Source organism: Schistosoma mansoni, assembly GCF_000237925.1.
Source record: "Schistosoma mansoni, WGS project CABG00000000 data, supercontig 0151, strain Puerto Rico, whole genome shotgun sequence".
Lineage (NCBI taxonomy): Eukaryota > Metazoa > Platyhelminthes > Trematoda > Strigeidida > Schistosomatidae > Schistosoma > Schistosoma mansoni.
The window spans coordinates 658,453-678,641 of NW_017386048.1; the positions used below are offsets into that span (position 1 = coordinate 658,453).

General features: G+C 38.0%; 1 protein-coding gene across 1 annotated transcript; it reads left to right on the top strand.

The window, feature by feature from the left end:
• Positions 1-13,977: 13,977 nt before the first annotated feature.
• Smp_096530 (DEAD box ATP-dependent RNA helicase, putative) lies at positions 13,978-19,562 on the top strand (the record flags this gene model as incomplete). Its single annotated transcript, XM_018798731.1, has 5 exons — positions 13,978-14,080; positions 14,113-14,254; positions 14,291-14,383; positions 18,056-18,273; positions 19,312-19,562. 5 exons carry the CDS (start codon positions 13,978-13,980, stop codon positions 19,560-19,562), a joined length of 807 nt encoding a protein of 268 aa, XP_018646689.1.
• Between the last annotated feature and the right edge of the window lie 627 nt (positions 19,563-20,189).

The following is a 20,189-nucleotide window of genomic DNA, read 5'->3' on the forward strand; positions in this document are numbered from 1 at the left end:
AGTAGTTACTGACGTGTGATAATAATAATGGTGGAAAATTGCGAGACATTGACCAATCACAGATTATGTTTAGTTACTGTAATTGAAACGTAAATTGCTTCGTAAACATAAGGCATGGAATAATGAGTTGGTGCTTGTGGCTAAGGACTTACATACTCGCTAATCATGGTCAACAGAACTGGTCGGTGGGTATGAGATAAATAATGATGATCTAATAGCAGTGGTATTTAGTAAAGTTTACTGCAGGAAGAGATCTGAGAAAGATTTGTCATCTGGAGGAGAGAATTAGCCGCAGGTTGTAAGTTAGGTTTATCGGTGTTCAGAAGTTCTGTTTTAAGTCCTACACTTCTCAGTTGCATGAGCGAGTTAGCTAGAATAGCTTCGGCTGAATGTACATAGTTGTTAGGATTTTTGTGTTCAGTGTGGCGTGAAGAGCACGCTGAAAATCCCTTTAAAGTGATTTGTTGGACAGTATAGATATTTTCTCATCCTTCTTTACTGTGTTGTAATTTGATGCTTACTCAAGTCACTGTTCTTCAGTCTTTGTTGTGCGCAATTTAATTACTTGACTTCTGTTATGACTTACCTTCATTACTTAATGTAATAAGGAGCCGAAGATTATCAGAACTATGTCGAAATTTATCGAAGGGACTAATTGCTTCATTACTTAATTTTACTGTTACATATTGCCAGACCATTGACATTAAGGTCATGTTTGATTAAACTTAGGGTTACGGCGTGGTCCAGTTGGTAGTTACTGATCCTTGATAGTCCAGTGTTGACGGTTACTCGAGTCCATCCTGATAGGTATTTGACCACATTTTGTTGGGAACATCCACATTTGTTCTCAGTCACTGAATACTAATTTACCGACCTTGTAGAGGTAGCCATGATAAGTTGTTTTTCTAGTTAGTTTTTGATACTACTTGCATTTCTTTTGTCAGTTCTCGTAATTTGTACATTGGCTACAAGTGGCTGTAAAATTTGTTTAAAATTGCATGATTTTGAATGCCTCCCCTTCCGTCTTGAATCCCTGATAACACGACACACCGATAACTGCTCATAAATACACTGTTACACTCACATGTCTCTCGTAAGCAATTGCCTGTTGTTATAATAACTGAACTCTAAAATATTTATTACCTACATTTGTACACTATAGCCATATCTCCATCATACACTCCATCTGTATTTACCACTCGAATCATAACAATATATACTGGAATAATTAATTACCTATAATTATGGCAAATCCTGACAGTTTAAGTGACGTCCAGTAAATTGTACTTGTGTTTATAAATTGCATTTAATATGTTAATACATTAATTTTTGGACGCAATAACTATATTATCATTTTTGAGTTAATATAATTTTCCGTCCACCACAGCCTTTCCTTTTGCTGTTTGGCACATAATTTTTGTGTGCTAGGGAAACAGTAGACTTCTTAGCAGGGACTGTTTTGAAATTTTGATGTAATTCACTTGCTTTCCTAAATAAGAAAGGTTTATTTTCCTTACAGAGTTTGTGCTCTTTCATAATATATTACCAGTCACTCAAAAACGCTTTGTACGCTAGTAAGATCAACATAGTTCCGTCTAATAAGAAGCTGGTTTCTAGCTCTGAATTCAGGGTAAATACTTGAATTTCAGTTGTCACACATATTTTTTCGTTAGTGTATCACGACAAAACTGTTAAAGAAAATGAAAGGAGGAGGGCAAAACGCAGAACAGATAGTGTTCATGATTGTTTCTGTTGCATCATTTGTGATAGGAAAATTGCAGTATGATGTTTAAACATATTTTCCTCCACCAGATCAGCTGCTCTAGAATTGTGTTTCATTATGTTATGGAAAGCAAGCCAATAATATGGTAACAAATGGTTAAAGAACCGTGAAATCTAGAAAGATTCAGGGAACTGAAAAATTTACTGTTGTATTGATCTTTTGTACCTGAAGGTAACCCTCGTTCTATTGAGAGAAGAAACCAGACTAGTAGTGAATGTCTTTACTTTGGTTGTAGGACAGTCACAGTAGAGCGCGAAGTCACCTGTTCAAACACGCAAAGCTTTTCAACAATCAATATAAGATAATAAGAAATACGATGCCTAAACGGAAACAAGGGGTGAATGAATACTTGAGCTCTTGTATTTTGACATATACTTAGTTGTTTGAGGTCAGCTCTTAACCAAGCAACCTGAGCTGTTACATTAGCTTCCTCTTAGAATCGACTTCTGTAGGAACGTCGGTTCGATCAACCTATCTACCAAGAACTCTTACGTTCTTTTTTAGCAACCCAAAGGAGAATTACCAACTTCTTTAGTGTTTGACATTCAACCAATGACGACCAACTCGGTCAGTATTCGACGATAATCCATGGAAGCCTCTTCCTTCAATACCATGTTATCTCGTAACATATTATTTCTTCCACAACTATGGCTGATGGTTTGCTACATGCCCTCTGAATAGTGGTCAGAGCTTGTCAGAGAAAAGGGGGTGAGGAAATGAAACAAGAATATCTGAGTAATTGCTGCCAGAGGGCTACTCAATACCATGTTGATGATGTACTGTTTTTTCATGCTCTGTCCAACTATCAGATGCTAACTCACCTGCCTCTTCAGTTGCTTTCAAGTAAAAATAAATAAAGAATCTACTTTAAGAGCAGTGGTGGAAACCAGTTTAACCTGAGGAACTGCTCCACTGCTTGTATAAAATAATAAGGTACAAAAAGGATCTGTAATCTAGAAGGAACTAGACACGGTGTAGACATCTTGTGTACGAAAAGGCATGAAAAGAAAAAAACTCATTCTTTTAAAATGTATATATGTATATGAGTGAATTTGCCAGAGGTTGAACCCCTCACCAAACTCGACCAAATATATGACCTTGAGTCTATAGTGACCGCCTTTCACAATCGGGTTCGTGACTGCAAGTACATAAGAGTAGAATATACGATAAGGGAGAAAAATGAAATTACAAAAAGTACGAGGATCAAATATGGCTTTTATGTCAGCGACCATCTGATGACTTGATGTTGGTATGCATTTTATATTAGAGCTAAATCTACTTAAGTCACATAGGTAACGGGTTGGTCTGCACCTAACAAATGTGCAAGTTCTATTAATCATGAGCATGATTAATAATTTATCAGTGTAAGGAAATACTGCAGTCACGTCCACTATAGGCCAGTGTGGTCTGTTACTTACGTTTGTGGACTAGCATTCAGAAAGATATAGGTTCGAGTGCTCATGAGGTCGGCGCTGTTGTTCACAAAACTCATGTCCATATGATGTTCACCGACTGCAAGTTGCTCAGATACGGAATCTCGTCAATCGACCTATACATGTAAACAGGTAATTAAAACCATTCGAACATGGCAAAGTGCTTGCCAAGTCACTAGGCACGTGGGCGAAACGTGCACCTGGTTGTGAGGAAACATCGATGGGTGAATTTGTGTGACGATTAACTTTTGTTGACACACCGAACACTCTAACCTATTTGTGTACATCTTTTTGTAAATTTGACCATATATATCCGGCATTGAATAGCTTAGTCGAAGCTATTGCACCAGGATGAGACAAAGAATGAAAGTTATTAAATATTTATTTTCTCATACTTTTGAGAACGGAAGGTCGCGGCATTACCTAGGCCGTGTCACGGTAGATCAGAATACCGTCAATAGGTGACGGTGACTGCCTTCGTCTGAGACTAGGGTTGTTTGTTTCAAGTAGGTATAGTTATTCTCGCCCTTCCTGTTTGTCTCTCGAAGTCTCAAAATTTACTGTAGACCGTTGTATCACGTTCACTTCTGAAGTCCGATTTTCCTGACCTTTGACATGTTGGATATCACTTGTGGACTGTGATATACAGTCAAGGCGTCAAACCTCTCGAGGTGAGCATTTATCGTCTCTTGCTTTTAGTGCATTGGTCAGTGGTTTGTGATCCGTGAAATCTATGAAGTCCCTGCCTTCTAACTTGTGTCAGAAACGCTTAATGGTTAGATAGATTGTAGGAAGTCCTCGCCCGAAGGTGGAATGCCTTGTCTTTGCCGGAACGAGTCTTTCTGAGAAGAAAGTAATCGGTTTCCAGGAGTTTTCATCCAGTGATTTGGGGATACCACCTACTGCTTTGTCCGAAGCACTCACCATCAAAGCAAGTGGGGAATACGAATTCAGATACATCAAAGTAGATATTTGAGCCAGTTTGTCCTTTAGCTGTTTAATAGCTTCAATGGCCTCAGAAGTCAGCTTCAATTATTTTGTCAAAGGTCACATTAGCCGTGCACAACAGGGTATGAATCTTCGGTAAAAGTTGATTAGACCTGGAAAGCTTCTAAGTTGTGTTAAAGAACTAGGTGTGTGGTATTATCTGATGGTGTTCACTTCTTTTTTGATCGGTGTAACCCATTCTGGGCTTACTGTATGTCCGATAAGTTCTATAGTTCAAACACCGAAAACGCACTTACTTTGATATATGTTCACTCCATTTTCATTCAGTGCGAGTATATCCTGGATTTTTTTCGATTGTTAGTGGAGGAGTTTGTATAAAATTTAGAGATTTGATGTGACTTTTTTTGCTTTTTGTGTGATCCAAAGTTTCTTTCAGTGTTAAGCGTTGTTTTTGGTATCAAATAAAAATCTATATCTCTCTAAAACGCTCATCCTCAGTATGCAAATCAACTACAGTGAAAACCCAGAGATGTAGCCACCTGAAACGTAAACCTAGCGTTAAAGTTTTCTACCCAAATGTTGCGATTTCAGTCTTATTGGCAGCTTTTTTCGACCCAGACCAGTTTCGTTCCAAAGAATGATACGAAGAGCAACACCGGTATCCACCGAAAGGTCCAAGCCCGAGTTTCTGTCTCTAACACAAAACAAGCGACAGTTTAGGCACCCCCTCCCAGCCGTATAGACCTCCATATTCCCGAAAGTGTTTAGGCTAAACGCATTAATTGCACTCAGTTGATCTGACAACAAACTTCCAGCGATACCAACAGAACTGCTCAGATGGTCTGGACGTATGTGACCAGATCAGTGACTTGGATCTCGGTCGTTGTGGTAACGTGCTCCTGGTTTCCTCACCTGTTCCCATCTGTTTAATGCGCAGTTTTAGAGTTGTCGAGGATAACTCGTGCTGAAGACCAATGTCTTCTTCTTGAAGCTGAGCGAGTTTAAGAAGGTCGATTCCTTGGAAACTGTCCAAGGAATTCATGCGAGGCGAAGCGTCCGCAACTACATAGTTTGCTCCAGAAATGTGTTGTATATCTGAAGTAAACTGCGAAATGTAGTCCAGTTGTTGAGACTCTCAAGGTGAGTACTTGCCTGAGGATGAGCTTAAAGAGAAGGTAAGTGGTTTATGATCGGTAAAAAGTGTGAATTCCCTTCCTTCGATAGAATGTTGGAAATGCTGTACAGCACAATACATAGCTAGGAGTTCCCTACCGAATGTGCTGTACCTCGATTCAGTGACTAACAACTGTCTCGAGAAAAATCCTAAAGGTCGCCAAGAGTTGTTAACCCATTGTTGTAAGACTCCTCCGATTGCTGAGTCGGATGCGTCTACTGCGATACTGTTGGGCGCTTGGGTGTCCTGATGTGCTAGTAAGGTTGCCTTTGCAATAAGTTCCTTAATTGTGGAAAACGTATAAGTGTATGACATAACTCCGTAATGTCATACTGGGTCGTTTGAGGTTTTTCTTTCACTGAAAATACCTCGGTATTAGAGGAATTCGTGGTTTTGAGGATGCGGTCAGCAGATGCAGCCAGCTCGTCTACGGCGTTGTTCTGAAACGAGACGAGTACTGCTTGCACCCGTTGAGGAAGTTTAGACAATGAAAGTTGTCTGAATAGGCTATCATCGAAAGTTCTTTGGCCGATAACTTCCCTCATCCTTAGCAAGATGTCTGTCTCAGAGCCATGTTGCAGGTCGATACTATTAAGGGGTCGCTATAACGCTTGTCGATCAGCTAGGTCTCTGCGTTTCAGAACCGACCGTTTCAGGATCTCTTAAGGTTCCTAAGCATCACTACTAAACATACTGGGTGTGACGTGCCTGTTGAAATCGCGCGGTAGTGCCTTTACAACCGTGATGAACTGTGCGCGTGGATTAGTCATGCTGTGCTCGTAGAAGTCGGCTTCTGCGTAGCAGAACCAGGCTTCGATATTGTCTGGCCAAAAAGGCATTAGCTGAAACGAGGGTGATGTAAGAGTCTTGATCATAAGTAGCTTAGGAATCTGTCTTGTCATGGAGAATTTGAAGTATAGGAATGATCGGGGGAAAATATCGCAAAATACGTAAAAATATATTACAATATATAGAAAATAAGGCAAAGCAACGATTTATGAATTTCGAAAAAGGAACAGACTCACAGTTTATTGGTTGGTGTGCCAGATCACGTCGGTCTCAACAATGAAGATACTACTAGTATTGTAGTTTGACAACACTTTACCAGTAACACCTATAATTGAATCGCGTCCACCCGATGAAATCAAAAGTCAGAAGCGATGAGGTTGGAAGATATATTTGATAGATTATCAACATATCGATAAGTGACTGATCTAAACTGGCTGATGATCGCAGGAGACGTTGAGCACGCCGTTCCAAACCGTGATCTGGTGCGGATATATGACCGAGCGCCTTCAGCTAGGTGCTTCCATTAAAACTAATGTGGTCAATATTCAATGTCCAACAATTATAGAGATATTTATTTCGGGGATTTATTTGTCGCTACAAGCTTGTATCCATTCTTATCCTGGGACTGCTTCACTCACTGTGTTGTCGCACAATAAGACTTGAAGGTGACGTCAAAAATGTGGCGACGACCTATCATCCAATGTTTCTCCTTTGAAAAGCCTTTAGATTCTCTGACCGTCAGATAATGATGAACGGTTCATTATCTCTCGTCTGAAGATGGTGCATGGTTGTAATGATCGTGGACTTAAAACTAAGTCGCGGACTTCTTTGGCGACTGGAACATAGAGGACAGAACACAAGTCTCCATTTCAAATTCCTTCAGGTTTAATATTGCCTCGTGAAACAATGCTCTGGTTGAGGAACCTCAACTCGGTATCAGTGAGATCAACTTCATGGAGTCGGACTTCAGAATTTATAATAGTGTCTATCTCTACCTGTTACAAACCACCTTTATCCTTTGGTTTGGACTGAGTTTGATATGTGGTATATAACCCATATACTAATATAATATGGACAGGGATAGAATAACAGCCACAACACATACCTTTTGATAAAAAACAATAAACATAAATATATATGCTAAATTTGTGCTCGAGACGATCAGAAGGTTTACTTTTACGACCAGGCAAAATATAATAATGAGCAAAACAGAAATTAGATTTGTGTTCGAAGTAAGTTGTTAGCGTTTGAGTCTGAGGGAGGAAATCTTTAAACTCGGCCGTGTTAAGTACCTGTCTATTGTTTACACATATAATGGTTGATATGGGTTACTGGGAGGAATACTACTTGGAACTTTCAGTTCTTTAGCTACTTGCATTTCTCGCAAACGTTTTGTCTCACTGTAACTGCTGAACGTTTGCTATTTTGGCTCGCAATTACTGCCTCTGAACTTGTGCTCTGGGTTACTTATTGTTTTAGTCTCTACTTTCAGCAGGCAGTAGAATACTGAATACGTCATTCTCTGTTTTGTTGTTTCCAAGATGACTACCAGCCTACAACGTTTTTTATTCATTTCTGTGCTTCTGATAGGCTTCATTTTGATGCCTGAATCTTAATCGTAATTCAACTTGGTTACTCACTTATTTCTTGACTTGATACTGTGTTCTATAATAACACTTATTTATTCCTGGTTTTTGAGTTATTCTTCACCTTATGTCCGGCCCGTAAGGTCAACTTTACCTGTATTTGAGAAAAGACGTTTCCTTTTGTCTAATAATTTGGTAAGTTATGATGACACTATTAGTGTCATTGGTTTGTTTGACAAGTTGTTCGATAAAGTATGGCATGAATTTTAAACAAAATTTCTCGTTTACCACAATAAGTCAATGTTTGGCTTCTTTGAAATCTACCCATGAGTTTCAATGGAGCTCCATCGGGTTGTCTTGATTTGTTTTGAAATTTAAAATGCTTGTTATCGAACTAGCGATTGCAAGACAAAGTGAGGCCCCTGATCTTCGTGTGGCAGTATACAGAGGCTGTTGTTACTACAACCAATTAATTGAAATTTTTGTCTACAAAGGCTGGTAATGAAACTCTAGATCGATGGATCAGTGGATCCGTGGAATACCACTGTTGATGACTTGCAGAGAGTCTGAGACGGTAAAAGTCTCAGAGAGACAAGTGAATGACAATGAAAATGTTCTTATGCATTTCTAGATTGCCTCGCTGTGAATAGAAGTGCCCTTGTGTCGCCAAACATGAAAAATAAATTGAATGTTTTGTCTTTGGCAGGGATTGTAGCCAAGAGCTTATCCACTCCGGCAGTGAAGTGCATTATGTCTAATGCTGAGCATAAATCAGCATTAGATTTGACTGAATGCAGCGTTGTCCAACCACCTGATAACTACACAGGATTTAGACTAGCAATAAACGGATCAGATAGACCTTTCACAGTACAATCTAATGCCACTTATTTTTCTTTAACTCATTAGTATGCTCTTGCCTAATAAGCACTTCAGTAACAGACAAATAGACTAAATGGTTATACCTTAAATATTCCTACATGATTATTGTGTGCTCTGCTTTTCGTCTTTCTTTTTTCTTACACCTTTTTCAGCCCCATGGAGATACCCCACCGGAAACAGATATAGCACGGGTGAATTCGTCCTACACCGTTATTAAAGCCTCAGATATTCCGGAGGGATATAAGGTCGAAGATCTTAAAAACCCCCAACTTCGCATGAATCTATTCTCGACCATCAGCTGTATGTTGCAACGCTGCCCTCATAAAGTGCGCCAAGTGTGATATTGACATGTTTCTTACGAGATCTATTTACATTCATATCTCATAAAATATCAACCCAGCTGAGTAATTTTCTACAGTGAATATTGTAACTTCTGTAACAACTTGATCTTGCATGTAAACCGGTATGCCTCATGCAACAAACTGTTATTTGAGGATAAATTATTATTATTATTATTAAATGTCTTGAAACACCCAAGGAATTAGAAAAGCATGTTTATTTTATGACATGGAATTCGATCGACTGAAATATCTGCGCTTGAGCCCTATTTACAGGGTCGTAGATGCGCACTTCTGAGGTGCCTTATACTGGGACGAGATGGTCTTCCTGTTGGGACGATCCAGAAAATTTCATGCAATAGACATGATGAGCTCAGGAAACATTGAGAATCGTTTTATCCGATCAGCGTTTAACTAGAAGTTTTGCTAGAAAAATCATGAAAGTGAAAAGTCACATGTAGGGGTTCTGATTGACTGAATACTACACTGCTACTATTTTGAGCAGTATTCTAGAATTTTCAGTAAAACCCAGGGACTTTTAAAATACTATAAAAACCCTATATTTACTGTGCATGAATGAACATTTGGAGTGGAGTGCTTCTCGTATATTTCGCGTCTTTTCTCTCGTATTCAAGTCGCTGTGTAGTTCTAGCTTGAGGGTTACGAGACTAGCTTAGGATCCGAGTATAGCGTTTAACCAACAAGACTTATCACTTCCAATTCTTCCAGGTTCGCAGTGTTAGCCCAACTTAGATCGGTCCGATGAAACATTGTTGAAGTTGGGCAAACAGTAAATCACCGCCACCCAAACCGGATTTTAGAAGATTTAATTTCGTATTCAAAACTATGTTCACTCTTATTGGTGAAAAATTGTGCTTAATTTCCTGATCCTCACACATCATAAAGTGTGACTTTATGAAGTATAACTAATATCCTAACACAAAATTAAGGGGTAAAATCAATATTTTAGCACTGAAAATACAAAATCGAAATGCCTAAAGCAAAGAAAAGTGAATCACGTTAAGTAGTCATCGACGACACCAAAAACTCCTAAGAGAGGGAATCCACTAATATTTAGATCTTTGTCTCTATATCCCCGCGGTATCGCGAAGTCATCAAAATGCTTTAAAAGTCTGGTCGTAAGGTTTATTATTTAAAATGGGGGTGAAATGATGCACTGGTTGGACCCAATCACAAACATTTTGCCAATAAACAGAAGAAAATATGTAATACGACACCTACGCAAAATGAGGAAGTGAATAACTCTGAATTATAACTAAAGTGCTTTTGTTCTAGTGGCAGGTTGCTAACCAATTACCTTTCGCCTGCACATTCACATATTTCAGAACGAGGAGGTAGCATGTGAGCTTTACAAATCAGAGTGATCAACGTAACAGTTAACGTTTTGTTTTTTAGACTTGTTTAATTGCACATAATAATAATATATTTCTGCAAAAGCAGGTACACGCCATTTTTACAGGCATGATCTACAATTTACAACATATACTGGTTCACAGTATGCATCCCAAGCAAGGTTGTTTAGTGATTATAATCTATAAAAGTTGATAGCAGTTCATTCGTTCAGATATAATGTGTTTTCATAAGAATAGTTTCCAAAGGGGCATAGCGTCCACGTTACAAACCAGATCCAATCTCGACAAAAAGTGTATTACGGTTTCGGTCATGCTAAGTATTTATGTAATGCAGCTTTCTAAGCTTATTGTTGTTATAAAGTAGGCTTGTGGAGCGCCTGGTTCGAGCTATGACCTTGGGAAAGCGCGTTCGTCGAGCTTGTTCCAGAGGTCAGAAGTTACATAGCTTCACCTTCAGAGCAAGATTCTGAAGAGAAAAAAAGAGAAGCCGAGGAGCAGCAAGACATTTGGATATGAACGATAACCAATGTTTAACATTTATTAGTGGAACAGATGGAGGTATGATAAATTATTAGATTAAATTGATACTAGCTCATGTTGCGAGAGTGAAATGTGATTAGGGGCTCCAGAGGAGAGAAGGCAGTAATAAAGAACAATGAGTTGTGATATTTATCAAGGTGGAGTAGGTTCGAATGAAGGAGGGAAGTCAAGGTTGGAATGAGGAAGAACAGAGAGTGCATATAGAGAGTAGAGTGTTGAGCTAAATAACAACCATATCCTTTACAGTCTGTTTTTTTCATCCGATGCCTGCCACACAGTTTTCATGTAAAAGTCCGAGTTAGGTTGTCTTAGTAGAATAGTTAATCCAGCACATAAATTAGAAACATGAGTGTGAATGGTGAGTGTGGGAGAACAACCTCAATATCACAGATTGATTGACTTGTTCTCATCTATAAAGAGCCTTATACAAATAAAATGTTCTGCCCCACAAACACGGGTGTGTTATGTATTCTAGTTATTCATCATTACCGACAGTTGGTGTTCTTGTTAGAATACTGTTCGTTAATAATCGACTGGGTTGTATTGCGGTGTTTTGACGAGTCACACACAGTCAGCTTATTACACGTATTATGTAGTCCTTTTACTTGTAAAGCCAGCGGTTACAGGCATTACTTGTTTCTCAGGTAACTCAAAATTTCTGTTTCATTGACATACTAAAGCGAGTTTAAAATCCGTCTACACGGTCTACTAATTACACACTATAATGATTGCGCCATAACACATCTGCATAATCTATGTGATCTTACGTCGAATTTGCATCACCATCTATTCTGACTCTCTTTATTCAGTCTACTAGGGGTATTCCTTTGTAATAAACTTTGAGCAACAAGTATTATGTTGTATTCCACTTATGTTGACAGACGTAAGCACTGTATAATTCCAATCAAAATTCGGGGGTCTGGAAATGAACAATTGGGAAGATTGAATTAAAGAGAACAGGAATTTAAAAGGAGAGTAGTTGTAATAACAACAGAATCGAAAGAATCATAAAGCATGTGAGAGACAACTAAAGGATGATATGGAAGTTGTGAGTTTAACGTATGGTTTTCATATTTTACTAAGACACTTATTTTGCACCAAGCAACAAATTGGTCCTTCTCATCTGAGTTCCAGTTCACCACAGTATAATTTTACCAACAGACGAAAGAGACATATAAAGTGAAAGTGCCTGCATGTCCAGATCATTTAGTCTTGATAAAAATGTTTACGCGTCAACCTTTATTGACATTCATCTATCATTTAATGCTCATTGTCAATCTTCTGACTTAGTGCACATTCAACTTGGGGGGCCATGTAGTTAGGAATTTTAAATTAAGAAATGGCTGAAAATATTTAGAATGATAGTGTAGACCAATTGATTAAGTCATTTAGTTCAATGGTCGCTGCACCCCTAACGACCTCCACCTTAGCTCCAGATTCCCATAATTTAAAATACAAACTCTCCAGTAATAAAGTAGCTAATCTATAAGTCATTGCTAGATAGTCTCTACTGAGTGGGTGGAAGTACAAACCCAAGAGACATGTCTAACTTTGTGCTGGGTTCTCTTCCAGCTCGCATCATATCTAAAGAAGTTGATTCTGCTTCCACTAATATCAATTGGTGAGAAAACACTGGATACCTGATAAACCACGTAGTTCAGGCTTCATTCATGATACAACAGTAAACGGAATAATGGTTTTCCAAGTTGCCTCACAATTTTGATTACTCTCGATAACTCACGGAAATGGACAGTATCCTCAATAGTAACGGGACAGCCTAGGTATTGAGTTAACGGTAATCACATCACTAGCATTCCAAGTAATAGTGAAGGGTCGACGCGACGTTCAAACACAGTCAATTACCTCTTTCTCGATCATCGGAACTTGAAGGTCGACTGTATGAAGATCTGAAAGCCACTCTACCCCGACACAATATCAAGAAGAAATTAAAATAGCCGGCACAAAATAATATTTTAACGTAAATATTTTTTCGAATAAGCATATTTTTCCAAATTAAAAGACTAATGAATAAGAAGGAATCACAAATTAAACGAAAAGAAACGGAGAATGGGCTAGCATATAATATGGTTTAAAGGGTTGATGGGAGTGAAAACCATTTGGCATGTAGTTTTACTTACACCCACCACCGTAACTAGAAATAGAGAAGAGTACTAACTATTCAGAAGTGAGCAAACCACTGCTCCAATGAGAACAATGCTACTAGTTGGTTAGTCAATCTGATTATGGCAGAATCAGACGTTGACGATTTCCAGAAACTTTACGAATGATACCCTAATGAAGGCTTAGATTATTAGAGAGACCGAATAACTCAAGATGGACAGGGAGACAGAAAAGTGTAACGCTTTAGTGAACTTGTGTAGGGGTTCAGATAACTGCAATATGTAAGTGTTTTGGATGTTAATCAAAGTGGTAGATACGGTCTGTTCCAAACGCTCGAGTATAAATTGTTATTATATCTGGAAATATACAGCTCATGAAATACAGACACGAAAGTAGAGGGATAATTGATGTAATGAGTGCACAAACAAACATGGATCAAACACATAGAAATAATCAGAGAAGTGAATAAATAACTAGGACACACATATGGAAATGGACAAACAGCAACATAGATCAGAAGAGATGGATATGGATGCGTAAAACATAGTCAGCGACGATACAAATGAATATTCAGATGTCAGGAAAGGTCATAAATTAGCCTGTGAAAAGCTTGTAAATTTGGTTAAGTGTTTATGATTCGAGTGTACATGGATATGAATGAATATGTGTCTGTAACTTATTTTTGTTTGGCCTGTTAAGAAACTAGAATGCTATATGTTAACAGTAGTGTATTTTTGAGAGCTAATCAGTGAGTCATGTTACGTATGAAACTAATATATGGGTATTACTGCTCAAAATGATTTAAAGTTATGACACAGCCGAAATATAGACATCTTCCATGACGGTGTAAAAGATTAACTGGTGTACATTGGGCGTGTTGAAAGATATTGGATATTGAGCGGCTATCCCCCTTCAAGGTCTGGGTCTCATTTTCGTCAGGAAATAAGTTTCGGCTCGGGTATTCACTTTTACGGCACTCTCGTCAACCCAGTTATTCTACATTTTACACTAGTATGTCATTTACAGAGAGTGAAAACTGGATAGCGCTTCTCGAAAGTGTATCGCGAATTAGCAAAAGCTCGGGTGCTGAACTCGATCAAGAGTCTGATGAAAAACGTAAGCAGTTTAGTGGTTTTTCTATTTTTAAGCTTTCACTAGGGCGGAGATATCATACCTCAACAAGTTGCTAAATTCTAAGCTTTTTGAGACGCATGACTTGGACTTTGAAATCTTGAGGTCTGACCCCAATCATCCTCTTCATTCCGTTCGCACGTTTCAAGAGTTGAACTTGTAGGTTTTCATGTTGTACCTTAACTATAACATCAGGAAGGAACCTCTTCTGAAAGGCATCGCAGCGATGGGGTTTTACAAACCATCCACTATACAAGAGCAAGCTTTGAGCAGCCTAATATCTGACAAGTAAGTACTGATATTTTGTTTGGGTGTGATTAACTCAACGGGCCTTGCAAGCCTTATATAGGGGGAAAATGTTTGAATCAAAACTTATGCAGTTTCGCCGTGCATCAACCTTTGAATAATATTGTGTAGATGTTATTCGATACCAGTCTTTTAATTTCTGGCCTCACTTAATCCTACAATCGACACCTATGTCCACAAGTAGTGTATAAATGTCATGGGAAATACCTGACTATTTTATAAGGTGTGTTGTAAGCATGAGAATCGATCTTATGATTATTCGAAATCACCTATATTTTAAATGACATCTGTTACATGCAAGTTTGTACAAGTGCAGCTATTCCAGCTCAATTTATCTGGATATACTTTATGTTCGCTATCTTGAATAGCCGTGTTTAACTAATAGGCTTCACGTCTATCTGCTTTTATGTTTTTAGATGCTGGTTCTACAGATTATCCGGATACCACTAATACTGAGTATATTTGATAAAAATTCGGAAGCTTTTGTTTAATAAATGGGAGCAGGTCATCAATAAAATGGCCTGTGACTTATTCATCTTCTTGATTGTTCATTTTAGACATGTTGAAAGCTAATAGTAAAGAACGTCAACTAAGTATTTTTCGTACTTAACCTACTTTGTCAAATGAAACAATTTTTATCCTCACCGTGTATGGTCTATATACTGAAAGGGACGAAAATACAAAATGGATGAATTCAGTGCCTTTCATATATATTGTTAGTGTTGTTCCTCATACCTAAATTGTACGAAAGTTTCAGTACTGGATATTGAGAACCAACTGTATTACCCTATGGATGTAAAACATAGTTTATAAAGTGCTGAACACACATTAACCTATAATCCTCTTCTGCAAATAAGTTAGTAACGCTATGATTATATGCGATAAATCAGTCATGAACCACCTTTTATGTAGTGATTTTGACACATTTTGTGCATACATTATTCATACCCTTGTGTGTTACGTTGCATGGTGTATAATATGTTAGTGGTCAGATTGACACATGTTACTTGTCCACAGGGCTACCAGGCATGTTTGGATCATGTATAGTGGTGCAGACTTGGTGAATGAAACCTGCAAGGGGAATTGTTATATCTTGTGACCTGCGTTCCCAGTTAATATGTGACGTGACGATGCCGCCAACCAGGGAGTAGCAAATTATCGATCGGAAAAATGACACACGAAACCCGTACGAGGAGTCTAGAGTACTTGTCGGTCCTGCCTTCTTCCTAGTCCAGCCAGTTAAGTCCAAAACACCAATCTATGATATAAATTATATTTCAAACGTACTGAGTTTATATACCAATCAAAGACCACATCGTAGCATAAAGTAGAAAATAACATTTGTACAAGATTTAGCCAAGTGTGGCTGTGAATAAGTGACTTATTTATTTATTTAAACACATACATATTGGTACAAAAGGGCACCAGATACATATGCGCCACACGAATAAGTGAGATATTAAGTGATAGACGGGGCACAATTCATGAATGGTAAGTCGTATAACAATAGTTCATAAGTCAAAATAAAGCTAATAATAAGGGGGACATGAGTATGAATAGTTCATGTATTTAGCAATTATACGATAAAAAAATATATGCATAGTATTGGTTCATAAATGAATCTCCAAGTTACCACTCATTATCCTTATCGGGGCATAACAGGAACGTAATCAGCTTCCGTTAGCCTTGTGATGTAACAAATATTTAGTTGTATTTGGCCACCTACATTCAATCTAAATCAGGATGTTAGTCTGGCTGTTAAAGGTCGGATCTACAATGCGTTGGTGAGAGTCGTTTCTCTCTATGCTTGTGAAACTTGGTATCTCCGAGTTAAAGATGTTAAATGACTCTCTGTGTTTGATCATCATTGTCCAAAGGATTGCTGATAACCAATGGTAACCCAATGTTAGCAATGCAGAGGTTCAGCATCGTGTGTTTGGGCACAGAGACGATAATTCAATCAGTGTGACTATCTTGGGACATCGACTCCTGCGGTCTGGACATGTCTTACGGATGTCGTCTCAGAATTATATGTTGTGCATTATTTGCCGGAGCTGGGACCGGTTGAAATGGTGGTCACTGTATAACATGTGGTGGTATGAAAGCAAGCTGTACAAGACTGGCTTCTATTGGTCCTTCACGACTCCCTGGTTTGGGTCCTTGAGATGATGCAACATAGTGGCTAGAGACGTTGTCAGACATGGCTCAGAATAGAAGCCAGTGGTGATCCCACTGTAGCTTTCCTTTACTTTCTTCATAAAAAATGAACGTAACTTCTTTAAGTGAAAGAATTGTTTCTGGTTGTATTTTCGCTAACTGAACTGCCTCTTTCATTATTATTATTATTATTATTATTATTATTTCATTCTCCTACATTAATTTCTGTTCGTTGTTGTCCTCCTTTTTCTTATAAGCGTTTTACATCCTCTGATTCTTCACAACTTCATTGTTATTGTGTGGCACATATGTATTTGGTGTCCCTTTGTACCAATATTTGTGTTCAGATAAATAAATAAATAAAATATTAGTACGGGTCTGTAGTATAAAGTTCCAAGTAGTTTGTCTTCAATTGTGGTTTTTTTTGACTATTTCTATTGCTGTTTCGCTTTCCACTAAATCATCTTTTTTTGTTGACTTCCTCGTGTTATAACTAAGACGTATAAAACCCGAGCCTGTACACATTATTGTTGTTTTGTCTGTTGAGCAACTTGTTATGGAAAATCTAAGCACATATGAGTGACGTTTAATTTACGAAGTTACTCCTTTTTTTAAAAATAGACGATACAATGGCATTATGCAGTCCACCCACTCATTTAATCCTTTGCCCCTAAATGCCGTGGTACGGCCGAAGGTCGGGAGAGTCAGCTCTTCTCGAAATTATCTCACATGGCCACGCGTATACAGCCACTGTAAAGGAAGTCCTACTCACTGCCTTCTCGTGGCATTACTGTTTTGTCTACGAAAGTGAGAAGACGAATAACGAATGTCCATCCCTCTAACCGGGTTGGTGGACACAGAGTCCATCTAGGGGAATCGGAGAACCCTGGTTCCAAACCAATGGTCACATGGGCTCCAGTACTCTGAAGAAACAAATGGCGTATAAACCATTTGTTGGTGACCGGCTATCATGGGAATGCATCTCCTTAAGATGCTCCACTGCCTTGCGGGTCAGACCTTTAGGTCGAAGGCTCAGAGTGTGGCCCTCTAAGAAAACCACCTGCTTCGGTTTGGGCACCCGGACAGTATCATCGCTTTCACATAAACCAATGATAACTAATACTGGCCTCGTTGCTATTATGTGGCGCATATGTATTTGGTGCCTCCTTAAACCAATGTTTATGTGTTCAAATAAAGAAAAAATATGTCGATCATTTAAGTGCATATCGGTAATATGGGTAAAGATTAGATCCTTATTAATTTGTTCTTAGTGTTGTTCTGTCTCCAATCACACATGACTTAGGTTTACACACTGATCTTTAGGCACGCTTTTTGTATGAGGGTTGGTGGTAATACCCGGTTGTCCAAAGCTGAAGTACATGTAATGAGGTTCAAACCAGAGACCTATTAGTTGAAAGTCAAATGCTTCGGCCATTAAGTCTCTGCCTCAATGTTGTGTAGTAACATAATTTATTTCCTTTTTACTTGTTTTCCCAGCCCACAAAATATGATTGCGCAGTCTCAGTCTGGTACTGGGAAAACAGCGACATTTCTTCTTGCTATGTTGTCACGTATTAACACAGATGTACATTACTGTCAATGTTTGTGTATGGCACCTACGCGTGAGTTGGCCTTGCAGATAGAATCAGTTGGTCGACAAATGGCACAGTTCATGCCGGAGGTATCTTTTGCTACAGCAGTCCGTTCACCACGTGGTATAACAGATTTTATGAATTATTTTGTTTTTTGTTCATATTATTCAAACATAAACTTGTATTTGCTTCATTAAATTCCCAGAGACAGTTATTTACTTTCGGATGTCAATGAAGGATTTGAGAAGTTTTTCGTAGTAATGAATTTTAAATTGGTACAGTATAGAAGTTACGTTTATTGGTTAGGCTTTCCAACACTAACGGCTTAATGATAATTATTGATTGGAGTAAAGCACCTTTCTAGCTTCTTATGGTGCATATTAAGTCATAGACAACTCGTTTTTCGTTACTCATTCGTTAAGTTCAATCTGTATAGCAACATACTACTACTACTAATAATAATGGTAACAATAATAATGGTTTTACTCAGTTGTATCCGCTTAGTACGATATAGAACTTTCAGCACAGTATTTCAACGAGTTCCTCTTACATCCATCACAAGAAATATACATACACATACACGCAATATAAGCAAATAAAAGTATATGAAATTAATTCAAATATTTTAGGAAAATATTCTACACAACAGTAAATCAGTAATAAGTTCAGAAGTATAGGTTTTTAACTAGGTCATCTCGTACAATCTGTTCGTCGCTTTGGTTCGTAACATTCTTGTACATGTGTGTGAATAAGCCATCGGGCTTGTTGACGGTTACTAAGTTTAAAGGGATAAAAACGTAGCCTGTTGAAATATTCGATTGTTGAGAAGAAGTAGATATCCCAGATACAAAAGCAAGCTTACTGGTAAACTATTTAGTTTTCAGCCATTCGTACGTCGACCCTATTGTTGTCTATTTGTACAACTGGATAACATCACCAATCCTCACATTCAAAGGAATGTAGCTCGAAGCCAGATACACGATCCTGATTTTTATAATCAGCTTACATCATATCAAACAGATCGTTAGGAAAATATCGATCTTCTAAAGAGAATTCTAAGCAGAAGTATTCAAAGTAACGTAAGTATTTGACGTGATAACTTTATTTCAGTGAATTTGATTATAACTCCATGGTTTTTATTTTTGAAAATTCATGTTTTAGTCAAAGTCGATTCGAATGGGTATGTAACTGATCAGATTGTTATTGGTACTCCGGGTACAATCGCAAATTGGTTTCGTGGTACAGGAGAGCATCGTATTGATCCATCTAAAGTTGTTATGTTTGTATTGGATGAAGCTGACATAATGATAGAAGAAGAAGGTTTTCTTAATATATGCATGCGGGTTAAAAAGCAAGTCAGCGGATTTATTGTTTTCTATTTCCTGTATAATTCTAATCGACCATTTTTTTAAAGTAAGAGGTTTAGATGTTTACTTTTTAAGATAATAAACTCAATATTATTTACTTCACGGTTGGTTGCTTCTGTTTTTTTTTGATTATTACTTCAGTTTGGGCACCTGGGCAGTATCACAGCCCTCACACAAATCGAATGAGATTTGTGCGGTGCATATGTATCTGGTGCTTCCTTGTACCAATATTTATGCGTTTAAATATAAATATATAATACTATTAATGAACCATTCGCTTACTTAGGGTGTATGAAAATTAAAATGTCACTCTGACATTGAAAATATATTTCATCTAACATGGATGTATTTGTTTTTAACTTAAAGGATTCGTCTTCATGTGTCGGAGATTTCAGGTATGCTTTCATGAACGGGACAATGTGTTGTTGTAATACATTTGGACTGGACAATTTTCAGTACTGTAGTTAACTATTCAGATTCCTACTGATGCTGGTTTCTTCCCATTATTTACTAACAGTTTAAATCTAAGTTAAGTTAGAAATGCTCAGCTTATATTTTTCATAGTTGAAATCATGAGTCAATTGAAGCTAAACCACCATGGAAAACCTGGAAGAAAGTGCGGGATCATGGATGCGCGCTGCTGAGGAGTCCCATAATAGGACGAAACGGCCG